The sequence below is a fragment of the Herpailurus yagouaroundi genome, unplaced genomic scaffold, assembly GCF_014898765.1.
Source record: "Herpailurus yagouaroundi ecotype Mexico unplaced genomic scaffold, PumYag 139, whole genome shotgun sequence".
Classification (NCBI taxonomy): Eukaryota; Metazoa; Chordata; class Mammalia; order Carnivora; family Felidae; genus Herpailurus; species Herpailurus yagouaroundi.
In genome coordinates this window covers 36,399,542-36,424,655 of record NW_024412394.1, presented here as the reverse complement: position 1 = coordinate 36,424,655, position 25,114 = coordinate 36,399,542, and the positions used below count along the sequence as shown (strand labels likewise).

Here is a 25,114-nt window from a genome sequence, read left to right as displayed (position 1 = left end):
CCAAAGTGACCCATCTTGGGGCTGCCTGCCCTTGGCCCCTACAATATCTACTTATCATAGCAAAGTTGTTTTTAATCTATATTTTAGTTGCAAAGTATGAAGATTTGGTAGCACTGTTTAATAAAACAGTGGTGTATTCACAATTGATAACCAATTTTATTTTAAAATACAATGAATGACTTTAAAATTGATTTCCGGGGCGCCTGGGTGGCTCAGTCGGTTAAGTGTGTGACTTCGGCTCAGGTCATGATCTCATGATTGGTGAGTTTGAGCCCCACATCAGGCTCTGTGCTGACAGCTCAGAGCCTGGAGCCTGCTTGGGATTCCATGTCTCCCTCTCCCTCTGCTCCTCCCTCGCTCATGCGCTGTCTCTCAAAAATAAATAAATATTTTAATTTTTTTTTTTAATTGACTTCCATATTTGTAAATTGTCCTGTGGTGCATGCTGTTCAGGGTTATAGGCAGCAGCAGTGCAGTGTAATGGAAAGAACAGCAACTTTGGAGCTGGACAGATATGAACCTATCACTGTTGTGGATTGAATCTTGTCCCCCCCAAAACATATGTTGAAATCCTACTCCTAGAACCCGTGAATGTGACTTTATTTGGAAATAGAGTAAGATGTAATCAAGTTACATGAGGTCATTTGAGTGGGCTCCTATGCAATATGACTGGTGACCTTATGCGAACAGACAGATGTGCAGAGAGGGAAGGTGATGTGAAGACACAGACATAGGGAGAATCATACAGCAACTGAGGCAGAGGTGGAGTGATGCAGCTGCAAGTCCAAGAACACCAAGAATTGATAGTCACCACCAGAAGCTAGAAGGAGGCAAGGAAGGAATCTACCCAGAGTCCCAGAGGGAGCATTGCCCTGCTGATACCTTGAATTCAGACTTCTAGCCTCCAGAATTGTGAGAGAGTAAATTTCTCTTGTTCTAAGACACCCAGTTTATGGCTGTTTGTTACAGCAGCCCTAGGAAACTAATATAGTTACATAACAGCTGTTTAACCTCTGAATCTCAATTTTTCTGTAAAAGGTTAAGAATGTATTGGCATGGAGAAGACATTTGGGAATTAATAAGCTAGTTTTGATATTGCTGTCCTTTCTTCAAACATAATTTACATTATTTATTACCTACTTCATCAGTGTATCATTTCCAAGTGTGAGATTGAAACTTACTGATTGAATTAGTAGTAAAATCCTTGTCTGTGGTTCCTACTTAGGTTCTCTAATTTATAGAAACATATAACAGATTTCATATGATCCATACAGTTTGATTAAGACATAAAGGACTAAATTGTTTTGTAGCTGTAAGTTTAGAATTAAGCTTTTGATTTTTTAAAAAGTAATCTTCAGAAAAGATTAAAATGGAGTGACTGAACCTAAAAAAAAATCATTCAACTGCTTTTAAGAGGCTGTAAATAATTTAAATATGGATGTTTATTTCTTTCCTTTACTCCCTTTATCTGGTGAGCATTTTTGACAGGAATTTGTCTATAGTGATAAATTACCTATTAATAAAACATTTTAAATACTTGAAAATATATTATTCGGTGCTCTAAGGATACCCTGCTGCCTTATTGTACCCCTGTTACTTCTGTCATTCACACAGTGCACCCTACTTTCCTACTAGGGTGAAAAGAACATAGATTTTGGGAGAAAAGCAGAGCTGGGTTCAAATTCTTGCTCATCATTCCTAACAGGGTAATCTTGTGAAAATTATTGAACTTTCCTAAATAACAGTTTCCTAGGTTAAAATAAGGAGAATAAAAACAGACTTTGCCAGGACTATTGTAGTTTTTAACAGACAGTGCGTATTAAGTGTTTATAGTGTCTGTGCTCTCTATTTTCTTGCTTCTCTATTCCCCCTCTTTCACTTGTACAAATGTTTTTTTTCTTTTTACTTTTTTTTTTAATGGCTCAGTTCAAATTCTTTTTCCTTCTCACTTTTTTTTTAAATGTTTATTTGTTTTTGAGAGAGAGAGAGGGAGTGCCAGCAGGGAAGGGACAGAGAGAGAGGGAGACACAGAATCCGAAGCAGACTCCAGGCTCTGCGCTGTCAGCACAGAGCCCAAGGTAGGGCTCGAACCCACGAACTGTGAGATCATGACCTGAGCCAAAGTTGGATGCTTAACTGACTGAGCCACCCAGGTGCCCCTCTTTTTTCTTCTCACTAAGAAAGTTTTGGTTCACCTAGTACTCACTGTCCTCTTTACCATTCAGTTGGCACTTAGCATTTATAGTAGTTTTCTTTGTGTTCACATGATACCTTTGATAAAGTAGTCTTTTAGAGGCAAAGAGGACTGATGAGTCTCAGAAAAACTTTAGTGGGAGGAACATTGGGTTTGGAGTCAGAAATCTTCGGTTCTAGTCTACCACCAGCTATTGCTATTTGTATGACTTTGGGCAGGTTTCTCAATGTGTTCTCTTTGCATACAAGGGAGATAACAATACATAATTTTGGTGAGGATCAGATGATATACAGTATGTATATAATAGAAAGGAATGTGTAAAATGTATTGAAGTATAAGATACGATTGCTTTTGTATCTACTTTGTACCATATGTTATGCCTTGCGTGTAGTAAGGCTTAATATGTTAATGATAGTGATTTTTAAAAAATTCCTTTCAGGGGCATCAGGGTGGCTCAGTCTGTTAAGCATCCAACTTTGGCTCAGGTCATGATCTGATCTGTCACTGCAGAGCTTAGAGGCTGCTTCGGATTCTCTGTCTCCCTCTCTTTCTGCCCCTCCCCTGCTTGCATGCACTCTCTCAAAAATAAATAAATATTTAAAAAAAATTAAAAATTCTTTCAGATTTCCTGAACTCAAAAGACATGCAATTTTTTTGTACATTTTGAAAACTGTAATCAAAAGATTGTAATGTAAATGTTTTGGCTATCCCTTTATTTTGTTGAAGTATAACTTAATATTCAGCAATTATTCTTGGTTCCAATAAAATGTTCAGTTTTAATATACTGTAGTATAATTGATTAGATTTAACATTCTATCATATTATGTTTGTTCAAATAAATAAATAATGTATACCCTTGGTTAGTCACAGCTAATGATCCTTCCTTCCTACTTTGTCCTAGAAACTAATTTGAAAGAGTGATTTGAGAGGATTTTGTTCAAAGGCATACAAAATGGTAGTAGGCCCAGCTGGCAACTTTTTTTTTTTAAATCCTTAAATTAGTCTTAAAAAAGAGAGAAAGTGTGTGGAGATTTTTTAAAATAAAAATTTGAAAAAAAATTAATGAAGTTTAATACAGATTTTAAAATATAGTTCTGTCTTGGGGCACCTGGGTGGCTCAGTCGGTTGAGTGACCGACTTCGGCTCAAGTCATGATCTCACGGTTTGTGAGTTCGAGCCCTGTGTCAGGCTCTGTGCTGACAGCTCAGAGCCTGGAGCCTGCTTCTGATTCTGTGTCTCCCTCTCTCTCTGCCCCTCCCCCACTCATGCTTTGTCTCTCTCTCTCTCTCTCTGTCTCAGAAATAAACATTAAAAACATAAAATAAAATAAAATACAGTTCTGTCTTCTAAATGGTCTCATCTTTTCAGTATCATAAAACTTGGCTTTCAATGGAATATTGTGCATGTAGAGGCCCTGAATGAAAGGTTGTGGCCCAATAGGTCTAGTGCTAAATTACATATGCTTTGCCTCTTTTCATTTAGGAGACCTGTGTTTTTAGCTGTGTTTTAGCTTATGTGCCTAACTTTTCCTAGATATTTGCAGTGAATAAAAATTTTCTTGGGGCGCCTGGGTGGCTCAGTCGGTTAAGCGTCCGACTTCAGCTCAGGTCACGATCTCATGGTCTGTGGGTTCGAGCCCTGCGTCGGGCTCTGGGCTGATGGCTCAGAGCCTGGAGCCTGCTTCTGATTCTGTGTCTGCCTCTCTCTCTGCCCCTTCCCCGTTCATGCTCTGTCTCTCTCTGTCTCAAAAATAAATAAACGTTAAAAAAAATTTTTTTTTAATTAAAAAAAATTTTCTCTAAACAAAGTTTTGTTAGTAAACAAATAAGCTTGATGGAGAACATTTCAATATCAGAATTTGACAAAACCAAGATGAAGCAGTTTTGTGTTTTTTGAAAAGCAGTCAGATGTTGCAATTAGATGCTGGCTCTATTTTCTATATATTGCTTTTAACCTTTTTTCCAATTATAAAGAAAAAATGAACATCCATATGTAAAGTTTAAATGTTCAGTTTCAGAAATAAAAATTAAACGGCTATTTTTGTACTTTACTGAGGTAAATTAAATTCTTATTTATCGAAGAGTGAGAGCACAAGCCACAGACTAGGAAAACAATTTTTTAAAGATATATTTGACAAAGGACTATTATCCAAAATATGCAAGGAACTCTTAATATTTAGCAATAAGAAAATGGAAAACCCAATTAAAAAATGAGCAAAGACCTGAAGAGATATCTCACCCAGGAAAGTATACAATATCTTAACTTGGGCTCTTATGACAAGATACCATAGACTAGGTGGCTGAAACAACAGATAATTATTTCTCACAGTCCTTGAAGCAGGGAAGTCCTAGATCATGGTGCTGGTAGGTTCATTTTCTGGTGAGAACCCTCATTCTGGCTGGCAGAATGTCACTTTCTTGCTATGTCCTTACAAGGGCAGAGAGAGAGTTTTAGTCTCTCTTCCTCTTTTTATTAAAGACACTAATCCTGTCATAGGGACCCCACCCTAAAACCCTCATCTAAACATAATTACCTCCCAAAGGCTCACCTCCAAATGCCATCATAATTGGAGGTTAGGACTTCACAGTACAAATTTTGGAAGGGATAAATTCAGTTCATACATTCCACCCTTGTGCTCCTCAAGTTCATGTTTTTCTTGTATGCAAAATATACTTTGATTCCATCCCAACAGTCCCCCAAAGTCTCAGCTCATTCCAGCATCAACTCTAACGTCTCATCTAAATATCAGTTCAGTCAGATATGGGTGACGCTTCAGTTTCATTCATTCTGAGGCAAAATTTCTCTCCAACTGTGAACCTATTTAACCAGATGAGAAGTTTGTGCTTCCAAAATACAGTAGAGGAACTGATAGGGCATAGACATTCTTATATGAAAGGGGAGAAAATGAGAGGAAAAAAGGGGTTACAAGTTCTAAGCACATCTTCAAAACCTAGCAAGGCAAATACCATTAGATTTTAAGGCTCAAGTGTAATCCTCTGGTTTGATGCTCTGCCTTCAGGATCCACCAGGCTGTCAGTCTTGCTGCAAGGCTCTTTCTTGGCTGCTGCCATCTGGCCTGTTGAACCCTTTTTCATCTTTGAACTGAGGATGAAGTCCTGATGGTCTCTGAGTCATCTTTGGGGTAGTTCTTCCCTTGTTTTGAAGAATAATAGCACATGTTTGCAGTGAATTGGTTCTATCGATCAGTCCGGTGGGATCTAAGAAGTCCCACAGCCCTCTTCATTTTGTCCCGACTCTTTCCTCTTTAGTTCAAACTGGTATCATTTCTGCTGGCATGGCTGCTTACGTCCATGGTTCACACCCACACTAACAGCTTTACCTAGTGGTTGTTCAGCCACACCCATAGTATTCTCTTCAGTACAACATTTCTCATTTTTTGCAACGTGGATAGCCTTGAGAATCTCCCAAATCTTTTAAGTTTTGGTCCCTTTTTGCTTAACATTATTTCAGCTTCTATTCATTTCTCCCTTCTTGCATTTAACTATATGCAGTCAGGTGGAACCAGGCCACTCCTTCAACACTTTGCTTAGAAATCTTCTAACTAAATATCCAGTTTCATCTCTCACAAAATACCCTTCCACAAAACACTAGAACACAGTTTAGCCAAGTTCTCTGCCACGTCATAATAAGGATCACTTTTTTTTTTCCATTGCCAAGTAACATGTTCCTTGTTCCTGTCTGAGACCTCATCAGAATGGCTTTTACCATCTATTATTTTGACCAGTATTCTGTTCATGATTATTTATGCATTCTCTTAGAGGATGGTAGCTTTCTTTCTGACTCTTCAGATTTCTTTCTGAGGTCTCAGCAGAATTACTCTTAATGTCTATATTCTTAGCATCGATCTCCAGTTTCTTGCAGCCTCTACCCTTTATACAGGTCCAAAGCCACTTCTTTCTTTGTAGGTATTTGTTATAGCAGCACCCCACCTTTCAGTACCAAACTCTGTTTTAGCTTGGACTGCTGCAAAAACAAACAAATAAAAATAAACCAAAACCCAAAAAAACGAACAAAAAACACAGACCAGGTGGCTTAACCAACAGACATTAATTTCTTATGGTTTTGGAGTCTGGGGAGTCTAAGATCAAGGTACTGGTAGATTCAGTTCCTCGTTAGGACCCTCTTCCTGACTTTGCAGATGCTGCCTTTTCAATTTGTTCTTACAGGACAGAGAGAGAAAGAGAGCTCTGGTCTCTGCGTATAAGGACACTAATCCCATCATGGGGGACCTACTTTCATGACATCATCTAAACCTGATTATCTTCCAGTGGTCCCACCTCCAAATATAATCACATTTAAAATTAGTGCCTCAACATGTGAATTATGGGAGGATATATTTTGTCCTTAATGTACAGATGGCAAGTAGTATATGAAAGATAACATAACATCATTAGGGAATTGTAAATTAAAACGAGATACCACTGTACACCTATTAGAATGGTGAAAATCCAAAAAATTGACAGCAGCACATGCTGGCAAGAATGTGGAGCAACAGGAACTCATTCACAGCTGGTGGGAATGCAAAATAATACAGATAGTTTGGCAGTCTTACAAAATGGAGTGTGCTCTTACCTTACAATCCAGCATCCCTACTCTGTTACTTACTCAAGTTGGCTGAAAACATAGGTTTACACAAAACCTGCACAAGGATGTTTATAGTAGATTTACTCATAATTGCCTAAACTTGGGGTGTCCTTTAGTTGGTGAATGGATAAATAATCTGTGGTGCATCCAGAAAATTGAATAATGTTCAAAACTAAGAAGCAATGTGCTGTTGAGCCATGAAAAGACATGGAGTAACCTTAAATGCATATTAAGTGAAAGGGGCCAATCCGAAAAGGTTACATACTGTGTGATTACAACTGTACAACATTCTGGAAAAGGCAAAACTGCGAAGACAGTAAAAAGATCAGCGGTTGCCAGTGGTTAGGGGAAGGAGGGGTGTATAGGTAGAGTACAGAGGATTCAACTCTGACACTAACCATTGTGAGCTAGCATCAAACTCCACAGGTGTAAGGGCATGGTTCTCAACAAAACCGCCACCACTTTAGACACCAGCTGCAAGTCAGGTCCCCAGGCTACCCACACTTCTGGTTAACTAGCACAAATCCAGGGGTTTCCTAAGACCTCCCCTCCCAACACACACACACACACACAACTGTCCTTCTGATGTCAGTTGCAAGTTTAGAGGTCTCCAGGCCATCTGCACTTGACTATAAATCTGGGGTTCTTATGACCCTTCTCAGATTCAATAATTTGTCTGAATGACTCAATTTGAGAAAAGTGCTATACTTAGGATTGCACTCTTACTGTAAACAACATAAATTAGGGCTAGCTAAATGAAGACACATTGGTTGAGGTCTGGGACGATCCTGAAAGAAGAATCTTTTGCCTTTCTATGGAATCAGGGCACATCACACTCTCTTGGCACATCAATGGTTAACCAACCAGGAAGCTCCCCTGTGCTTCCATTTCCAGAGTTTTTATTGACATTTCATGGCCAGGCATGATTGATTAAACATTAGCCCACATGATTGAACTAAATTGCTATCCTTCTCCCTCTTTCCAGAGGTCGGGCTGGGCCAAAGTCCCTAACCACATACAGTCTTTCTGGTGACCAGCCCCCATCTTGAGCCATCTCTTTAGCACAAACTCTAGTGTGTGAATCAAGAGGCTTATCAAAAACAAGTATACTCCTGTCATTCAGGAAATTCCAAGGGTTTTAGAAGCTCCCTGCCAGAAAACTAGGACACAGACAACACAAATTATTTTACAACACGAAGTTTTTTTGTTTTTGTTTTTGTTTTTGAAAATGTACCATGGAAAGCTGAGGTGACTGAAAAGTATTGAAGATGGGAAGATTTGAGAGCAATGATTGGCTTACTGATCTCTGTATCAGTTTGGTATTTTAATTGTTTAGACTTTATATAGCAGTGTAAATCTTTATACATCATGTAGTTAGAATTTTATATCTGGGACACCTGGGTAGCTCGGTCAGTTGAGCGTCCGACTTTGGCTCAGGTCATGATCTCTCCTCTTGTGAGTTCAAACCCCATATCAGGCTCTGCACTGACATTCTGGAGCCTGTTTCAGATTCTGTGTCTCCCTCTCTCTCTGCCTCTCCTCCACTCATTCTCTTTCTCTCTCTCTCTCAAAAATAAATAAACATTAAAAAAATTTTTTTAAAGAATTTTGTATCTGATTTTATGTAGAACTATATTTCTCTTGGTAAAAAGGAGAGATGAATTTAGGAAAGATGAGCCAGTAGAATAATACAGGACTCTTTCCAGTTTTTATTACCTTACTTTGTCAATATAAACAGATACCTTAAAAACAACTTTTTTCTCTACTATAAGTTGTTTCACTGGACTCATTTTTCCTTTGAATAGCAATTTATTTCAGAGTGTATCCACTTTCTTCAAGGGAGTGCTTACTTACATTTTTCTCTTACAGATTGATTATACCGGAACAGACCCTTCCAGTCCCTGCAATAAATGTTTGTCTCCGAATGTGACACCTTGTATTTGTACCATTAACTTCACACTGGAACAGTCATTTGAGGTCAGTATTCCCAATGTGTTAGAAAAGCCTGCTTTAAAAAATACTTCATTAAAAATTTTTTACTAGTTATTTCATTTTTTTGTAATCACTTAAATTTTTTCAAGTGCATACACTTTTGAGCAAGATTGCTTTGTTTGGCTGTTGCATTATGCTCTCTAGTAATTAAATACATGTATTTATTTAAGTAGTTTAGTTAGTACTTTATAAACTAAATTTAAAATTTTTATCTTTTCACTGGAAAATTTTATTACTATACAATCAAGGCTTTATCATGTTTATATCAAATAGTTTAACCTACTTTTAATTCTAAAGCAAGTTTTACTTTAGAACATTTACTAATTCATTCATCATTTAATTGTATTATTTTCTATCCGATATGAATAACCATAAATGCAAACACTTAGTGAAACCTTATTGATCTTTTATGTCTTGATAAGCAGTTAGAACACTGTGTGTGTGTGTGTGTGTGTGTGTGTGTGTGTGTGTGTGTGTGTAGTTGTCAGTGTGTCTTTTGCTTTCATACTTATCTGTCATTGGAAATTGAGCAGATGCTATAAAAGACATGAAGATTTAGAATAGGCATTATACGACCAGTTTGGGCTTTCCTTTACCTAAAAATTGAGCTTAAAAAATTATTGTGTTATTCTTCAGGGAGCCAAACTACTTTAATACATGTCAACTTTTTAGATTTTTTCACACTTAAAATATTTTTAAAGGCCTCAGTGACTTTTATAGTCTCTGGTAGATGGTTGCCATCTAGTGGTTGTAGATGCTCTTGCACTGAGATAAAGGATAATAACACTATCTTAAAAAACATGAAAATAAATTTGGGAGAAGACAGTAATTTAATTATTTTACTATGTTTCAGCAGAAATAACATATGAATTTAATTTCTTTTTAATGTTTTATTTTATTTTTGAGAGAGACAGAGACAGAGCGTGAGCAGGGGAGGGGCAGAGAGAGAGAGGAAGACAACAGAATCAGAAGCTGGCTCCAGACATTGAGCGTGTCTGCACAGAGCCCGACATGGGGCTCAAACCACAAACTGTGAGATCACGACCAGAGCCGAAGTCAGACGCTTAACCAACTGAGCCACCCAGGCGCCTCCATATAAATTTAAAACGTAAAAATTCTATTCTTTTTCACTGTGATCAAGAAAACTGTAAAGATAGGTGCATTAAGTTCTGCTTTTGTCAAAACAGACAGAATTAAGGAGATAAAACAGACTTGTAATGATTAGTAGTTTCAGTAGTTTCTGTCCCCTTCCAAAAACACTTATTTCAGAGCTGCTCTTTCTGAAAAGTGCATTCTTTTGTGGGCTCTGTGTCCCTTCACAAGACCAAACTTTGAATTGGATTAACAGCCTTTTCAAAGTTATTTTGCCTTAGTATTCATTGAAACGATTTCTTTTTCAGTTTATAAGTTGAATTTACTATACTGTTTCTTAGTTGAGATATTTTTAAGCATATTCTTTGTTTCTGTGATATTTTTGATAACCAAAAAAAAAAAGAGTTTTTATGTATATAAACATTTTCTCTATACAGAATGGGAAAGTTTGCATAATTTGACATTTGAAAATCAAATTTTAAATAAATAATTGTGTATGTGAAAATAGCAAATCAAATAAAGCATGCTTGAAATGTTATTGAATCTTTTTTTATTGAGTTACTTTTGATTATAGACTATGGAGGTGGCAACCAGAAATGAGAAAATAGCTTACTGTTTCTGCTACCTCCTGTATATAACCCTAAGTCATTCAAGATGGTTTTGTGGTACCTTCTCAACAATTGTAGTGTATATAGATTACCCTTCTTTCACAAGTTATTCTAATTGGCTCCTCCAGCTATATTAAAGTATTTTTTTATTGTTACACATTGACTCATTATCTTAGATACTTTACTAATTATTAATTTATTACTTATATTACATGTAGTATCTTGTTGAGAAATGTATTATGTCTCAATTCAAGTTCAGAATTTACTTGGGCAATAAATAAAAGTTGACCATTGTCCCTTTGAAAAATTGACTCTGGGGGGGGTGCCTGGGTAACTCAGTTGAGCGTCCGACTTTGGCTCAGGTCATGATCTCACGGTTCGTGGTTTTGAGCCCTGCGATGGGCTCTGTGCTGACAACGTGGAGCCTGGAGCCTGCTTCGGATTCTGTGTCTCCCTCCATCTCTGCCTCTCCCCCTCTTGTGCTCTGTGTGTGTGTGTCTCTCTCTCTCTCAAAAATAAATAAACATTAAAAAAGTTTTATAAGAAAAAAATGAAAAGTTGACTCTGGGTGAAAACCAATCTGAATTGTAAAAAATTTGAAGTTGAAAGTAGAGAATAGGCTAAAAGGTTCCCTGAGGTATTTTTTTTAATGCAGATAGTACTTCTTTGAAGTCTTTAAGGATATTTTCAAAGTTTACTCTTTGATTTTTGTACCATACCTTCTATAACTTTGTTTACAATTTGTACTGCTTTAGATTGTTAAGGATTGGTAGGGTTCACTCTAGTGCTTATTTTAAGTTACCACAAATACTCAACTAATATAGTCCAAATGACATAGCCTTTAAGTATGCATGAAACAAGTTTATACTTAATAGTTTCATATGAAAATTGTTTCCCTTCTCTTTCTCTAGGGTAATGTGTTTATGTATTATGGACTGTCTAATTTCTATCAAAACCATCGTCGTTATGTGAAATCTCGAGATGACAGTCAGCTAAATGGAGATGCTAGTGCTTTGCTTGTAAGTAAAATGATGAAATATGAAAATGTGATAGATGTAAATAAGAATGTGGAATAATTATTCAGTTACAAATGTTAAATTTAATAATGTTAGGATGAAATTAAAGTGTTACTTGTCATTTATACTTGTTTAGTGAGGGTTTTTAGTTAAAATTTTTTTTCGCCTGGAATTTGCACAGATTAATGATTTCTTACAATTTCTTACTACCTGCTTCTTTCTAGTACTGCCATTGGATTTTTGCTTTATTAATCTGTAATGGAATTTTGATGAGTCTAGTATTCTGGGTATATAATTGGTTCTTTTTTGAGTTTGTTCATTACTGTTATACTCGGTAAGAATGTATAAATAAACTACTTTTAGTTTCTGAGGTTATGTTTTAGAATTGAACATGTATGCTGTCTGTTTTTTAACTTGTGGTAAGCCTGAGTAGTAAAGTTCAAAGGATGGGTTACCGAAAAATTGTCTGAGGACCTTTTTGAAAATACAGATTCCCGACTTCTCCTAAGTGTAGTAAACCAGTCTCTGCAGGGGTGGAGCTCTAAAATATCTTTTTAACAAGCTTCCTTTCTGATGCCCAGCCTTATTTGGGCTAGAGGATCTTAGTTTCCTGACTGTTGTTCAACTTTTCATAGTGGTGGGTGGTGCCCAAGTATTTTATGTAATTGTTGCTAATGCAGCAAATCTTCAGAGTTCCAGAGCTATTGAGGATTTCTTAGAAACAGTGAATCTCAGGGTGCCTGGGTGGCTCAGTCGGTTGAGCATCGGACTTTGGCTCAGGTCATGATGTCATGGTTCGTGGGTTTGAGCCCCGCGTCAGGCTCTGTGCTGACAGCTCGGAGCCTGGAGCCTGCTTTGGATTCTGTGTCTCCCTCTCTCTGCCCCTCCGCTGCTCACGCTCTGTCTCTCAGAAAAAAAATAAACATTGAAAAAAAAAAGAAACAGTGAATCTCTTAGAATGCAATTTAAGACTATATTGTAACCAGAATAGTCCTGTGACCATATAGCTGCTCTAGGTTATCTTTACTGGTTTTATTGTTGGTCCCTGATGTTTGAGATCTTAAGAAATAGTGAATCTATTGAAAGGTTCTGGTTAAGTGTGCAATATTCTGCAATCCATGTGGGGTTAGGACTCAAATCTGGAGAAGATGGTGTTCTGTGAGACACACCAGGTTCCTAGTCCTTTCTGAATTTGTTGATTGGGATTATGAATTGGGTGTGTTCAGAGACCCAGAAAATGGGGGTTGATTTATAGTTTATAGTTTTTTTTTAAATTTAGATACACCCTGTCTTTAGTGAGGGCAAAAGAAGTGGAGACTGATTCTTTTCTTACAGGCTTCAAGCAAAGCTTTTAGACTACACTAGGAATTGATGAATTTTTTTCTGTAAAGAGCCAGATAGTAAATATTTTGGGTTTTGTAGGTCTTACAGTCTCTTGATACAGCTACCCCCTTCTGCCACTGTGGAATGAAAGTAGCCATAGATAGTACTTACAATGAATGGGTGTAGTGTAGCTGTGTTCTAGTAAAATTTTATTTGTAAAAACAGGTGGTGGGCTGGATTTGTCCTGCAGTCTATCATTTATTGATCCCTGAGCTAGATCAAAATACATGATTTTAAAACCAGGTGGCTTTCAAAAATTTTAAAGATTTTAAGAGTGGACAGATTGAAGTCCAAGTTACTTAATATTATATGTAAGATCCTTCACAATCTGCTACCAACCTGCTATTCTAGCTTCATTGTTTCATACTTTTTTTAAAAAATATATAATTTATTGTCAAATTGGTTTCCATACAACACCCAGTGCTCATCCCAACAAGTGCCTTCCTCCCTGCCCATCACCCACTTTCCCCTCTCCCCCACCCCCATCTACCCTTGGTTTGTTCTCAGTCCTTAAGAGTCTCTTATGGTTTGCCTCCCTCCCTCTCTAACTTTTTTTTTTTCCCGTCCCCTCCCCCGTGGTCTTCTGTTACGTTTCTCAAGATCCACATATGAGTGAAAACATGCGGTATCTGTCTTTCTCTACCTGGCTTATTTCATTTAGCATAATACCCTCCAGTTCCATCCACGTTGCTGCAAATGGCCAGATTTCATTCTTTCTCATTGCCAAGTAGTATTACATTGTATATATAAACCACATCTTCTTTATCCATTCGTCAGTTGATGGACATTTAGGGTCTTTCCATAATTTGGCTATTGTTGGAAGTGCTGCTATAAACATTGGGGTACATGTGCCCCTATGCATCAGCACTCCTGTGTCCTTTGGGTAGATTTCTAGCAGTGCTATTGCTAGGCCATAGGGTAACTCTATTTTTAATTTTTTGAGGAACCTGGTGCAGCCGCTCATACTCTGTCTTTAACATACCTATGACCTGGCTGCCCTGGGCAATGTAAGCCGCTCCCTAACCATTCCTGGGACCAAGTAATCTGCCCATTTTACATTTTATTTGCCTAGGATGCTGGTTTAACTCTTCCCCTGGAGGCCCTCTCATCTGGAGGCCTGCTATTGTCTTTAGTGCCCTTTGATACAAAATAACTTCTTTACATATTTAGTTCATTCATACCTTATCCCAAGTCACTTCTCACCTTGCTTAACAAACTCCGTATCATTCATTCCAAACTCTCTCCACATCATTTGTTCTGGCCCTACTTTGAGGTCATTTTCTACATAGTCACTATAGTGATCTTTAAAAAAAAAAAAATGTAAATGCCACTTTCTGCTTAAAATTTTTCAGTGGTCTACTAGCACTTGGAGTAAATCTCAGGATGGCCTGAACTATGCATAATTCTCCAGTGTCATCATGTCATTCTCCTTGTTCCCATACTCTAACTACATTTACCTTTTACCTTCTCAGAAATATCCAGTTTTTTCTCAATGGCATGTATTATTCTCTGCTTAAAACCCTCTTCTGCCTGCTTCTCACATGCTTGTCTCCTTTAGGTCTTAACTTATATGATACCACCTCCAGAGCCAACTTTTCCTTATCATAGATTCCAAAGTAATTTATTTTGCCATCCCCCACAATCATTTGCACACTATTTTCATAACACTTACTGTAATTTGTAATTATATATTTAGTTGTTTGTCTTCTGTTTTTTCAGCTACACTGTAAGCTCATGAGGGCAGGGAGCATGACTTTCTTTAACCATCATATACCAAACACCTTGTCAGAGCTTAGCACATGGAAGACATTTAATAAATATATGTTGAACGAATATAGACACATATATTGACACCTTCATCATGACTCTTATTTCATATAATAATTGGTTGTGTATGGGTCTATTTCCTCTGTTACACTGTGACTTTATTATTTAAAAAATTTTTTTCTGTTTCTAGCACCTTGCATGGTACATGATATATTAGTTACTCATTACATGGCTTTCCTAAGCCAGTTACTGGAAAGTATCTAGCATTCAGTACCTGATGCATAGGTAGTAAATAATATTTTCCTTTCTTTTAAAACTTACTGAAGAATTTAGTGACTAGGATATATTTTCCCTTCTGAGAGTTTATTTATATTTAAAACTTTTTTTTTTCGAAATCGCAGTGTTCATCAAAACATTCCAGTAGTCATAAGCCAGTTATATACTGTCTGTCTTCAAGGTCTCAGTGTACTAACTTTATAAATCTAGAAGGCTTAGGGAACAGAAAGCTGAGAAGTCAGATATTAAAGAGACTTAATGAGATCCCTGCCACATGTTTCTTTAGCCTTTTTTTCCATGCAGGCAGTTCTTTATCCAGTCTAGACACAAAGAATGTTGGATACAAGCCAGTGTTGGTTGGTAATAGAATAGCCCTAAAAGGACTAACTAGGGTCTAGTTAATTTCCAATCAAGAATATCTTAGTCTGGGGGCACCTGGGTGGCGCAGTCGGTTAAGCGTCCGACTTCAGCCAGGTCACGATCTCGCGGTCCGTGAGTTCGAGCCCCGCGTCGGGCTCTGGGCTGATGGCTCAGAGCCTGGAGCCTGTTTCCGATTCTGTGTCTCCCTGTCTCTCTGCCCCTCCCCTGTTCATGCTCTGTCTCTCTCTGTCCCAAAAATAAATAAACGTTGAAAAAAAAAATTAAAAAAAAAAAAAAAGAATATCTTAGTCTGTTTTGTTTTATTTTATTTTATTATTTATTTATTTTTAATTTTTTTATTTGTTTTGAGACATGGCTTACTGTAGCTTCGGAGTTTCAGAACAACCCGGACATATACCTAATCTCAGACTTGGTAGAATCTCTGGTTTAATCCTGTAACTGCTACATCTCCTTGAAATCTTCAGTAGGGACTAAGTCAAAACATTTTTGTTTTCCTAGTATCTGGATGCATAATTTAAAGAAGAGCGGTATATTCTAGGAATGAATCTACCTTAGCACCCTTCCATCCCTCCCTCCTTCCCTCCTTCCTTCCTTTGACATGGGACCATGGGATTAACCTAGAATTACACAATTTGAGATTATCTAGTTTTAACATGTTCATTTTGTGAGGCCCAGGGAAATCAAGGAACTTGCCCAAAGGCATGTAGTATATAGCTGGACCTAGAGCCTCCAGTCTACTTTTGGTTTAAGAGTGACAACAGACTGCTTGTTAATTTTTCTTACACAGAAAACTCCTTGTGGTATGATTTTTGTGTTGATAGAAAATTTTTAAAAAGTCAGTTTGATATATGCATGTATGACAAGATATATGCAAGGAAGGGTTACATTATAAAGGTAATACAATTATTACCTTTATGTAAGGTAATTATGTTAAGAAATAATTTGAGTATTTAAATGTGATGTTATTTATAGTCTTTACAATACAGATCTATTCTGTATGCATTGCAGGTGAGACACATGTAGGGATTGAATTTTTAATCAGTAAGTATGGCTAGCTCATAGTTCTCCTGGAGGCCTGTGTAATAATTTTTTCTTCTTTTCCTTTCAAACATCAGAATCCCAGTAAAGAATGTGAGCCTTATCGAAGAAACGAAGACAAACCAATTGCTCCTTGTGGAGCTATTGCCAACAGCATGTTTAATGGTATGATATAGTTATAAACAAAAGATATGGATTATAAATATATATAATTACAAAACTTTGTATAATTTATTGATACTGATTTGGTAGTCTAGTAAACATGAATGAAATTGAAAAATTCAGCAACTTTAAAATAAATATATCAACTAGTTATTCAATGGAATGTCATAATGATTTGGGACTTTTTTGAGAATTCTTATACTTTAAGAATGAATTCTCTCTCTGGGAAGAAAGGAACAGAGACATTCTGCTAACTTTCACATTTCATATATGATAAAATAAAAGCCAGGCTGCCTTTTCCACCAACTTCAAATATTTATACCATTACAAAGGAGCTATAGTTGATCTTTTAGGGCAGCACTGTCTGATACAAATATAATATAAACCATCATTGTGAGACATGTATACATAATTTAAAATTTTATAATAGGCACATTAAAAAACACTAAATAGAAACAAGTAAAATTACTTTTGCTAATATACCTTATTGAACCCAATATGCCCAAATATTATTACCTTTTTACTGTATAAATTGTGTTCAGTATATAAAATATGAGTGAGATATTTTATATTCTTTTTTTAATTTAAATTCAAGTTGAGATACTTTATATTCTATTTTTTTTGTACTGAGTTTTTAATTTCTGAAATGTATTGTTTCAAAAATATAATAATATATTATTACAAAACATATTTATTTGGACCAGCCATAATGTCAATGGCTCTGTGGCCATGTAGCTAGTGGCTACCATATTGCACAGTGCAGGTAGAGAAATGGATAAGCTAGAAACTATTTAGGAGTGCATTTTTTAAATTTTTTTTTTTTTCAACGTTTACTTATTTTTGGGACAGAGAGAGACAGAGCATGAACGGGGGAGGGGCAGAGACAGAGGGAGACACAGAATCGGAAACAGGCTCTAGGCTCTGAGCCATCAGCCCAGAGCCTGACGCGGGGCTCAAACTCACGGACCGCGAGATCGTGACCTGGCTGAAGTCGGACGCTTAACCGACTGCGCCACCCAGGCGCCCCAGGAGTGCATTTTTTAAAGAAAAGGAAGAGAAGCAAATTTACCCTGCAAATTATTTTATTTGGGTTAATACTAAAACATTTCGCCTTATCATATACCAGCTAGCCATATAGGAGAAGTGACCTATAACTATATTGAGGGAAGAGAAGTCCATCTAGGATTATAAAGTTACCATAAATAATTCACATATAAGTAGTCAAGAGCAAATATATGTCATATGCCTGCTTACCCAGTTATAACCCCTTTTGGGAGCAGATACCAGATCCTTATTTCTCAGAGTATAGTAGATCCTATGGATATTCAGTAGATACTTAGCAATTTTTTCTTTTTTGTGTGTTTAGATACATTAGAATTGTTTCTGGTTGGCAATGAATCTCATCCTACACCTATTCCTTTGAAAAAGAAAGGTATTGCTTGGTGGACAGATAAAAATGTAAAATTCAGAAATCCCCCTGGAGGAGAAAGTCTAGAAGAACGATTTAAAGGTAAAATTTACTAATATTTCTTTCAAATATGATATAAGCAAGGAGTTTTAATGAAGTACCTAAAATTTTCTATTTTTAGAATCTTAAAAACTTTTATGCTTTTTTAAAAACAGCAACTTTTCTTTTTTTTTTCTTTTTTTTTTTTTTAATTTTTTTTTTCAACATTTATTTATTTTTGGGACAGAGAGAGACAGAGCATGAACGGGGGAGGGGCAGAGACAGAGGGAGACACAGAATCGGAAACAGGCTCTAGGCTCTGAGCCATCAGCCCAGAGCCTGACGCGGGGCTCAAACTCACGGACCGCGAGATCGTGACCTGGCTGAAGTCGGACGCTTAACCGACTGCGCCACCCAGGCGCCCCAACAGCAACTTTTCTTAACTTCATACCAAGTTAGGTAAAATATGTAGGATGTTCTAATGTACTGAAATTCTAAAGGAAATGTGCATGTACATTTAATCTTGAATTTTTCTGGTATTTTCTTATAAGCATTTCAGCCATTGTCTTTACAAATCGCAGGCAAGTTTCATTTAAACAAGACCCAATTTTTTATTATAATTATAAATTTAAATTTAGTTTTGATTCTGTGCCTCCTAAATTTTGCAATGTAATGTTTTTTACCATTATATCTTTGCATTAAATCATCTGCTTTTTGGTATGTACCTCATAGCGTACTTTTAGTATTTTCTTAATGGAGATAGCCATCAAATCTTTGTAATTACTTGTTATTACATGAGGAATTGGTTTGTCTCTAGATTTCAAGACTTTCTTGGAATATGCCTATATTTATACCTTTGAGAATAGGAAAAATATTCAGATTGTGTATTGCGTATCTGTTTTATTTGAGTGTGAATTTTCAGTGAAACTCCTAATAGAATTGAATATTTTGTCCCCTCACCCTTCTCTTCTTTTTTTAAGATACAACAAAGCCAGTAAACTGGGTTAAACCAGTGTACATGCTGGATTCTGAACCAGATAATAATGGGTTCATAAATGAGGATTTTATTGTTTGGATGCGAACTGCAGCATTACCTACTTTTCGTAAGTTATATCGTCTAATAGAGCGGAAAAGTGATTTACATCCAACATTGCCAGCTGGACGATACTATTTGAATATCACATACAGTATCCTTTTTTGGCCATGTGCACAGATTCATAGGATTTGAAAAGAGAAAGAGTATAGTTTAGTCTTATCTCATTTATGTGACATGCTATTCTGTGTTTTAGTTTTGATCTCATTTTTGTAAAAGTATGTGTGTATACATATGAGAGGGTATCTTTTCACTTATATCTTCCAGAAGTCTTAAATTTTTATAAGCTTTGTACTAGCATTCAGGCATATTATTTGATAAAATTATTTAAGATGCTGGTGGTAGATTTATTAATATGCTAGATATTTCTACAATGGAAATTGTAATTGAGCTTAATGCAAAGGCCAGTGAACACAACTGATGCTAAATTAGCATTCAGCTTATTTAGATATATGTATCTATATATACTTTTATATATTCTTTAGATATTAAGAATCAGTGAATGTTAGTTCACATCAATATAATTGTAACTATTATGTTCATGGTACCAAAACACTTTTATCATTAGCTGTATTATTTTACGTTAATAATTCAGGTGTACTTTTCAGTGCTGATAAATATAATTTATTTCATTCTGATTATATGTCAACATTGTACCAAGTACTGTTCATGCATTATTTTATTTTATTTGAAGCATTATGAGATGGGTATCATCATCTCCATGTGCGTAGCCACGTATATAGGAACATAGAGCATTTAAGTAACTTACCCAAGGTTATGCAGATAATAAGTAGAAGAGTTGGGGTTCCTAATCAAGCTATTGACTCCAAAGGCCATGACTTTACCATCTGCCACTACTACAGGCCGCATCCCTAGATAGTTCACTCAAGTAATCAGACCAAGCCATAGCCATATTGGCTTGGTTACAAAGTCTTCTTTAGCTGACAATAATGGGACACTACCCTTTATTCTAAACAAAGTCCTTACATCTTTTAATCTGTAGCCCATTGCTTACATATATCATGAATGAAAATTTTCTCAAATATTAGCATTTGAATGTTTGCTAATGCTTTGCATTTTTGATTTTTCATAATCCAAATGAGCTATTAAAACTAAATACAGTTTTATAATGTATTAGTGAATGGTTAACAGACCTAATTTCAAAACAAATGTCTTCTTGGATCCTTAGCCTCTTAATTTTGCACCTGAGTATGCAACTGAATATGACCTGATAATGACAGACTAAAAGTAGCCACGTTTTGGAAACGAGGCCCACATAGGAGCAATTATCCTGAGGCTAGTGCCAGAGTAGAAGGCAGCTCTGTTACAGCATCCAGAAGATCTAGTAAGGAGTAAGGGCAGATACCACCCTGTGGCCTAGAGCATAATTTAGGGAAGTCTTTGGAGTACTTAGTACTTTGTCTTAGTTAAGAGACTATTTGCATCCAAGACACTGAGAAGAGAAATCAAAGAACGTAGGCTCTCAAAGACTGACGAGACAGGAATTTGGGTCTGCGAAGCATCAAGGGTAATTATAAAAATGAGGTATCAAGTGGGAACTAGACACCAGAATTAAGACAGAAGCCCATTTTGGGGGGTTGGGATACAGAGAGGCTAGCATGAGTGATTTGATAGTTTGTCTCCCAGAGTGTTATATTAGTTAGAACTCTTATTATAATCATTCCTGCTTCAGGTTTAGGGTTGATTTAAGAAACTGGCAGAGTCTGCCATTTGGAGTAATAGGGCACATCCGTAGGGATGGGAAATTGCAGAGAGAAACAAATGGGGCCTAAACTTGATTCCAAAGATGTCTTTGAAAAGGTTGTAAACCTTTCACATAGGGATTTAGTTCTGTGTTCTCTGTTCTAATTCTTGCCAAAATCTTAGAATTGGTCCATGTAGATAGCTCATCCAATATACTGGTGTCCCATTTCTTAAATCTCTTTAACAGTTCACCCTTCATTTCTACTCTCTTTCAGCCATCACCTCTGCGTCACACTATGAGTTTTGTCATTGCTCCAAATCAACAAGTTAAAACTTCAATATCATACTCTTTGACCTTGTGCTCTGAGTCCTCTTGTATTCTCATAATTACTCTTTTATTACACATGCTCTTTGAGCTCACAGACACCTCCAACCTCTTCATTCTTCCTTTTTCTTCTGGTCTGTCAGTCTTCTCTTCCTCTGTTGGTTTTATTGCTGTTCATCTGAAATATTTTTTTCACATTACATTTCTTTGTGGTCTTTTGCCCCTTCTGTGTAATGAGAGTAAAAGTACCTAAGAAGCCATTTAACCCTTAAATTCGGTTGTTTTTGCTTGTAAACTATATTGGTTTTCACTACTAATGTTTAACTTGCTAAATCAGTGCTTCAAGGTAATAGTCATATAATTATGTTGTGGTTCGGAAAATGTGAGTAAGGTGCCTGTGTATCATAGAATTATACCAGTGAATTACAAGCAATTAAATGCCAAATTTTTAAGTTGTGTTTTAAAAATCAAGTAACTAGACATGGAAAAGCCTTCCTATACATTCTTCAGATTACCCCGTACACTCTTTTGATGGACGAAAACGGATGATCTTGAGCACTATTTCATGGATGGGAGGAAAAAATCCATTTTTGGGGATTGCTTACATCACTATTGGATCCATCTCCTTCCTTCTAGGAGTTGTACTGCTAGTAATCAATCATAAATATAGAAACAGTAGTAATACTGCTGACATTACCATTTAATTTTATATTCTGAAAACAGATTTACTGCATGTGCATCAAGGCCAGTCCTATTCAACCTAGCTTTCAAATGCTGATGTCTGGTTAGTATGTCATTTTTGAAGTTGGCACATAACTTTGGTTTTTTTAAAAAAAACAGTTTTTGTCCTTTGCTTCTTCCTTATGGATGTCTTATGGAACTATATGACGGGTATGAAACAAATTAACTATATAGATCATATCAACACTGTAACTGCTGAAATGGCATTCTAATGTTTGCTTTTTGTTGGGTCAGGCCATATGATGCATAGTCTCTCTTATGTGAAATGCATCTATTGCTTAAATATTTATGCTGTGTTGATAATATTATATTGACATGTGATGCTGTATATGTGTGCCTGTTGTGTGAAGAAAGGGATTACAAGATGTATGAATATAACACCTTGCTAACCTTGCAGGATTCAGAGTTACAAAAAAGATCTAAATCTAAATAAAACGCTTCATTATTTTCATGTGTCATGTGTAAAGGCTTAAAGTGCCATCTTTGTTGAGGTTGTTCAAGTATTCCATTTATCCAGTACAGTTCTTTGTCAAGTATAGCTTTGATTTGAAAGGACATGCTTACCTTGTCTAGCATAGGAATTAATGGTCATGTCTGAAGAGGTCAGATGGGTCTCAGGTGGGAGAATTTAAAATTCCTTTTTCCATTTGATTAAGATGTTGCAGTCAGGAACCCCAACTCACTTGATATGTTTTTACATGTGATCATTTCCCTTGAAGCTTATACTTCATAAGGGACAAAAGAATATAGGTGAGATGGGAAAATTTCTTGGCAGACCTTCATCTTCTGCCAGATGTAAGTGTTCAGAGGAAACTGTTTTCATTCTTGTGGTATTTAACATTCAGAAATTTGCTTCAGCATTGGAAATACCTCAGGCTGTTTTTATTTTGCAGGTAAGTTTTGATTTAAGTACTAATGTTGTATTGCAGAAAATTTAGAAAACAGTGACTTTCATATTTCATTCAATTTTTGCATATAGGTCAAATATAGAGATGTATGCACATTCTCTTTGGTTAAGGTACCAATTTTTTTGGTTGGTTTCTCCTAAGACACTTAAAAAATAAATTCTTTAAATTACCTAATTAAATTCTGGAGATTTTGCAGTATGCACATGATAAATTATATATATGGTTGAAGTTACTTTATTTTCTATTAACTGGAATTATTTTAATATTCCTTATGGAATAAATGCTGTAATTTGTTTGCTATGGAACTTACTCTTGAATGTAAACTTACTTTTTCAACATGCATGAAAATGTATGTCTTAATCAGAGGTGGCTTAATTGCATAGAAATGGCTTTTCTTTTTTAACTAAAATAACTCCTATATTTGTATAGAAGAATGGCTGTTTATTCAGAGTTTGTGATGATTTTGTTCAGTTATATTTTAAATCAAAAGGTCTGGGTAATGTATCAGTTTTGATTAATATATGTTTTTTTTTTTTTAAACAACAACAACAACAAAAAATAATGTAATGGTTAATAGAAATGTGCCACACTTCTTAAGTTTTGTATAACATGAAATTTAGTTAAAAGAACTTGTAATTCATAATTACTTTTAACTGGTAGAATATCACTTGCATGAGGTACTTAATGTATGATTATCCTGAAATTTCTGAGTGCATAGGGTATTCTTTGTCTAAAAATATTCTTTGTCTTGTCAGTCCTTCAGAATATTGTTATTTATTCTGACCATTGACCCTCTTTCACATGGCAGTTTATTTTCTGGGACACATCACTGGGAGAGAAGGTTTTTGCCAGTCTTCCCAGATTGAGTTTGTTTTGTTCAAGGAGGACTGCCGTCCTGCGTCTCTTTTTCTAATTAGGGGACCAAAGGTGCCACGAAAGAAAATTTGAAGACCCTTCCAACACTTTCTCATCTGGGGTGAAGACAGAATCTTAAGATATATTTGGAGTTTTATCTATTTACAAGTTCATCGATGGCCTAATTTCCTTCCTGTCTCCTGCCGTTTGAGCGCTAAGGGATTCCTGTTACTAATTATGAAGAATGTGGAACATTCATATGCCTCTGCGAAGCCTGGTGGGAAGGAAAAACATTTCTTTTTTTATGGGGCTTATGCTCATCTTTTGGAAATATTAATGTCATATTCAACTTTTAGAGAATCATACTGCATTTTATTGCATTCAGGTTAAGTAGAAGGCATTGAAGAATGCATTGACTTACAGGAAGTATTTTGATATATGAAATTTCCCAATTGAAGGAATTATTTAATATGTAAAAGCTAAGAAGTTTCATTGAAATCATAAGGCAGTTAAAAATGAATTGGTAAAAATAATTGTACTACCACATGGAGAATTATTCAACCAAGAGGAGAGTCAAGTGAATATTTTTTGTTTATTGGTTAGTTATCAGTTTGTTTGTAACCTTGATTATATTTAAAGATAAGTTCTGTTAGTATGTTCTGTATTAATAAAAATGAACAAAATTAATTTTGCTATGTTCAAGTGTCTTGCTAAAATAATAATGCCTCAGTGTTGTTGTTAATGTTTAAGCACTAAATTTTAGCCCAAGGTCAATAAATCCCACGTTTTAACATTTCTATGTCTAGATTTGATTGCCATTATGGATATATATTAATCATTTTGACAGCATTAACTGCAAGGTTTGTATATATTACTTAGAAACATCTGTTCTTACCAGGAGGTGGTCATATTGTCACCTGAGTTATAGGTAGATGGGCTAAATTTGGTATTAGATCAAGGAAATGTCTAGTAAATAGAAAAGGAAGAAGTGGTAGAGAAGTAAGGATAATGAAATAATGAAGAGAGTGGGGCATACAGGAAACAAAAAGCCAGACCAGGAAAGAGAACAGCTGACTGGAGGGTTAATGAATGCTCACCTTCTATCTTCATGGAAACAATGCCTTAGAATTCTTGTATCGTCCTTTGTTGGTTAAGGTGAAAAGTCTTCTTATTTATAAACATGTGTTTTTTGAAAGGAGGGGAGAGGCAGTAAAGGAGTGCTGTTTCAACAGGAGTTTTGATGCATAAATGTTTGTTGTAGAGTTTGGATGATCTAAGGAAGTGTTTTAGAGCTTTTTTTTAGCCCATGCTCCATTCAATAAACATAAAAATCATATTTCCCCTAATGTCATTCAGAATTTCAAAATAAATATCATGTCTAAAATCAAATCGATCACGGTGACCTTATTTGATTTTATAGCTTTGTAAATAAATAAATTTATATTTTATCAAAGTAACGTGTATATACAGTTAAAAAAAAATCGACAAGCCTTATGATGAAAACCAGTAGTCCCTGTCCCAACTTTC

General features: G+C 36.0%; 1 protein-coding gene across 1 annotated transcript in view; it reads left to right on the top strand.

Annotated features, from left to right (window-relative positions):
• The window catches only part of TMEM30A (transmembrane protein 30A), a 39,438-nt gene extending 15,164 nt beyond the window's left edge, over positions 1-24,274 (top strand). Inside the window, 6 exon segments of the mRNA XM_040473974.1 lie at positions 8,669-8,776; positions 11,403-11,510; positions 16,430-16,517; positions 17,881-18,024; positions 18,942-19,148; positions 21,594-24,274. Coding sequence (XP_040329908.1) covers positions 8,669-8,776; positions 11,403-11,510; positions 16,430-16,517; positions 17,881-18,024; positions 18,942-19,148; positions 21,594-21,787 — 849 coding nt within the window. The 3' untranslated portion in view covers positions 21,788-24,274.
• Positions 24,275-25,114: the final 840 nt, after the last annotated feature.